This window comes from Colobus angolensis, unplaced genomic scaffold (assembly GCF_000951035.1).
Source record: "Colobus angolensis palliatus isolate OR3802 unplaced genomic scaffold, Cang.pa_1.0 Scaffold43, whole genome shotgun sequence".
Classification (NCBI taxonomy): domain Eukaryota; kingdom Metazoa; phylum Chordata; class Mammalia; order Primates; family Cercopithecidae; genus Colobus; species Colobus angolensis.
In genome coordinates, this window is record NW_012117710.1 from 1,095,395 (window position 1) to 1,099,738 (window position 4,344).

General features: G+C 59.2%; 1 protein-coding gene across 1 annotated transcript in view; it reads left to right on the forward strand.

Moving 5' to 3' along the window:
* Window positions 1-4,344, forward strand: part of GET4 (golgi to ER traffic protein 4 homolog (S. cerevisiae)) — a 22,085-nt gene extending 17,741 nt beyond the window's left edge. The window contains exons 7-9 of the mRNA XM_011956930.1: window positions 1,374-1,449; window positions 1,533-1,605; window positions 3,245-4,344. Coding sequence (XP_011812320.1) covers window positions 1,374-1,449; window positions 1,533-1,605; window positions 3,245-3,333 — 238 coding nt within the window. The 3' untranslated portion in view covers window positions 3,334-4,344. The remainder of the gene's footprint in view (window positions 1-1,373; window positions 1,450-1,532; window positions 1,606-3,244) is intronic.

Below are 4,344 nucleotides of genomic sequence, written 5' to 3' on the forward strand. Positions count from 1 at the left end.
TGTGCAGGTGAGTGGTATGTAGATGCAGTGGTGTGTGCAGGTGAGTGGTGGGCGTAGGTGCGGTGGGGTGTGCAGGTGAGTGGTGGGCGTAGGTGCGGTGGGGTGTGCAGGTGAGTGGTGGGCGTAGGTGCGGTGGGGTGTGTAGGTGAGTGGTATGTAGATGCAGTGGTGTGTGCAGGTGAGTGGTGTGCGCAGATGAGTGTTGGGTGTAGGCGCGGTGGTGTGTGCAGGTGTGCAGTGTAGGCGTGGTATGCAGGTGATGTGTAGGTGCGGTGGGGTGTGCAGGTGAGTGGTGGGCGTAGGTGCAGTGGGGTGTGTAGGTGAGTGCACAGATGAGGGTTGGGTGTAGGTGCATGTTTGGTGTAGGCGTGGTGTGTGCAGGTGAGTTGTGTGTAGGCACGGTAGTGTGTGGTGTGTTGGGCGTAAGTACGGTGGTGTGTGCAGGTGAGTGTTGAGTGTAGGTGTGTGTGCAGGTGAGTGGTGCACAGGTGAGTGGTGGCTTTAGGTGCGGTGGTGTGTGCAGGTGAGTGTTGGGTTTAGGCGTGGTGTGTGGTGTGGTGTGCCTAGGTGCGGTGGTGTGTGCAGGTCAGTGCTGGGTGTAGGCGTGGGGGTGTATGGGTTAATGGTGTGTGCAGGTGAGGGGTGTAGGCACGGTGGTGTGTGCGGGTAAACGGCGTAGGCGCGGTGGTGTGTGCGGGTGTGCAGTGTAGGCGTGTGCAAGTGTGTTGGGTGTAGGTATAGTGTGCAGGTGAGTGGTGTGTGCAGGTAAGTGCTGGGTGTAGGTGCAGTGGTGTGTGTAGGTGAGTGTTCGGCATAGGCACGGTGGTGTATGCAGGTGAGAGTTGTGCGCAGGTGAGTTCGGCGTAGGCGCAGCGTGTGCAGGTGAGTGTTGGGTGTAGGTGTGTGTGCAGGTGTATGTTGGGTGTAGGCACAGTGGTGTGTGTAGGCGCAGCGTGTGCAGGTGTGTTGGGCATAGGTGCAGTGGTGTGTGCAGATGGGTGTAGGTGTGCAGGTGAGTGGTGTGCACAGGTGAGTGTAGGTGTGGTGACGTGTGCAGGTGTTGGGTTTAGGCACAGTAGTGTGTGCGGGTGAATGTTGGGCCTAGGTGCGGTGGTATGTGCAGGTAAGTGTTGGGTGTGGGTGCAGTGGTGTGTGCAGGTAAGTGTTGGGTGTAGATGTGTGCAGGTGAGTGGTTTGGGCAGGTGTGGGGTGTAGGTTCGGTGGTATGGGCAAGTGAGTGCTGGGTGTAGGCGCGGTGGTGTGTGCGGGTGAGTGGTGTAGGTGTGAGTGCTGGGTGTAGGCGCGGTGGTGTGTGCGGGTGAGTGTGGTCCTGTTCTCCTCACCCAGCACATCCCTGTGTCTCTGTGTCCCAGTGGGAAGCTAACGGTGTTCACTGTGCTGTGTGAGCAGTACCAGCCATCCCTCCGGCGTGACCCGATGTACAACGAGGTGAGAGGTCAGGGCTGGGGAGGGAGGAGGGACCCCAGGGCCTGGGTCTGCCGGCTGCTGAGCCTGCTACCTCTGCCTTGCAGTACCTCGACCGCATAGGACAGCTGTTTTTCGGCGTCCCGCCCAAGCAGACGTCTTCCTACGGAGGCCTGCTCGGTAAGCTGGGGCGCCCTTGCCACGCCCACTGCAGCCCTGGGTCGGTGTGGGGTCGTCATCTCTGCCCAGGCAGGGCCAGTGCAGTCTTTCATGTAGAAGTGATTTTCTGCTCTTTCAAATGTTTCTCAACTTTGTTAGTAGGAAATGATATTTTAGAGTAGAGAATTCTAGCACGGTGCCTCCCAGCCCCGTCTCCACTCCAGAGCTCCCCATCCCTGAGGTTTCTCCCACTTCCTGGCAGGGGTCACGTCGTGTGGCCTGCTGCGTGCTCACCTGTGTGTCCGTGCGCCATGCCAGGTGGCCTCTGTGAGCCTGGTGTGCCCGGAACACTGCTGGCCATTGTGCTGGGGCAGGCAGTGCTGCCGTGGCTGTGGGGTCACGGCAGGGCAGGTGTCTGTGGGTGGTGTCCCATGCCACCGCGGGAGAGGTCTCTCACTGAGGCGCCTGCCTTCTCAGTGTCATCAGTTTGGGTTTAGTGGGAGGTGTGAGGCGGTGACCTCTCCCCACAGCTGTCTGCCCCGATGCAGCTGCATCGCGTGGCAGGCCCCGTCCTCCTGGGGTGCCCACCCACACACACTGGCCCTCACTGTGCCTCACGGCACAGGCTCCTCCACCCAACACCCGTCAGGAGCGCCCTGACTCTTCTGCATGACTGTCCTGTTGAAACCGCAGCCTGGGCTCCTGTTCCACAGAAGCGCCGTCGGGCATGTCCTGCGATTGGGGTGACATTGTGAATAAGAGAGGGTGACACCGCCACGGCCATGTCTTTGTATTCAGAGAACACGGTGTAACGTCTCATTTGGTCGTTTCAGGAGACGTTTTGAACTTTGGCTTTGTGTGTAGAGTAGTTGATTGGGTAAAAATCGGATGACAGTGACTGCAGTTGGCCCCTGTGGGAGCAGCCGTTGAAGCTTTGGTGCATCCGGTTGATTCGTGTGTCACCATAGGGTGCAGCGCACCTGTGCTCTACGGTAGCGCTTCCCTTTGTTGAAAAGTGTCTTTCTGGCCGGGCGCGGTGGCTCACGCCTGTGATCCCAGCACTTTGGGAGGCCGAGGTGGGCGGATCACCTGAGGTCGGGAGTTCAAGACCAGCCTGACCAACATGGAGAAACCCCGTCTCTACTAGAAATACAAAATTAGTCGAGCGTGGTGGCACATGCCTGTAATTCCAGCTACTAGGGAGGCTGAGGCAAGAGAATCGCTTGAACCTGGGAGGCGGAGGTTGCGGTGAGCCGAGATCACGCCATTGCATTCCAGCCTGGGCAACAAGAGCGAACTCCGTCTCAAAAAAAAAAAAAAGTTATTTCCGTGAGGCTGTGTTGGCTCTGTAGGGCCCTCTGTGGAGGGTGGTTCTCTAGGCCCCCATGGCTGCTCCCTGGTGCCATTGGTGGATGTGGAGGGCGGCTCTGTAGAGCCCCCGTGGCTGCTGCGTGTTTTGAGTATCTCTTTATGGCCATCGGCTCCCTGTCCTCCAGAGGGTCCTGTCCTGGGGTTCCTGGGTCGCAGACAGTAGCGTTGTGAGGCTTTTGCTGGTTGCATGGGACACTGGGACACTTCACGAGACGTCTGTGGGAAGGAGGGGCTTGGGGGCCTGTGGGAGTCTGCCCGGGCCTGACTGCCACGGTGTCCTTCTTTCCAGGGAACCTTCTGAGCAGCCTGATGGGCTCCTCAGAGCAGGAGGAGGGAGAGGAGAGCCCCAGCGACGGCAGCCCGATCGAGCTGGACTGAAGCGGCCGGGACACGTGGAGACACCACGGTTGACGACGGCTCAAGGGACGTTTCAGAGGCGAGTCCTGGGTGGCTCCTCGCCTGGGGGCTCCCGGCCCTGAGGCTGGCGGTGGCCGTGTGCCGGCGCGTGTCTGTTTCTGTGCGGTGGCTCAGGGTGGCGCGGCTGCGGGTTGCTGTGCTGCTGGGGCCCGGGAGCGGGGCCTTGCCCCTGCTGGCCGCCGCGTCCCCCGAGATTGACCACAATAAAGCACAGGCCTTGCCGCGGCGTCACCCTCTCCCACTCCTTTGTTCTGGGTCCTTTCGGGAGGGCTGATGGGCAGCACAGGAGGCCCGTCCTCAGCGGGGACTGGGCACATCATGCTCCTTGCCTGGCGTCCAGCATAGCTGCGGTCACCAAAGCAGGCGCTGGCCCTCGGACATGAGCGGCCAGCCGGGGCCCATGTGGTCTGCAGATGCGAGCGGCTGTTTTTGAGCACGGGGTCACTCTGCAGTCACGGTGAACTGGTCCCCGTCACAGACGGAGCGCACGTGCCCGCGCCATGTTCTCACGCTCGGTGGAGGGACGCGTGTGGCAGGACGGTGCCCACGGGTACTTGCGGCTGTGTCCCATGTGGCATCCCGGAGCTGCGCCCTGCCGGTCTCTGTCAGCACCACGCTGCTGTGCTGGAAATGCCGCTTTACAAAGGGATACCATGGGAACTCTGCCCATCTTTTTCATAATGCAATATTTATTTGTATTGGGTGATTTTTTTGACCTGACATTTTAGGTTTTAACCAAATAACCGGTCCAGGAGCGAGCAGCTCCATCCTCTGTCACAGATGCTATTCCAGATGTTACCAGAACAATGACAAAAGGGGAGACGCTCTATTTTTTCACAGTTAAATGACAGTTGTAGATTGATACACAGTTGTGCATGGGAAGGGGAAACGCACAGCTTTATTTCCTGTAAAGTGGAATTTAAGGAAGGCTTGTGTGAACCGTTGCGCATAAATAAACCCTTTCTACCGGGC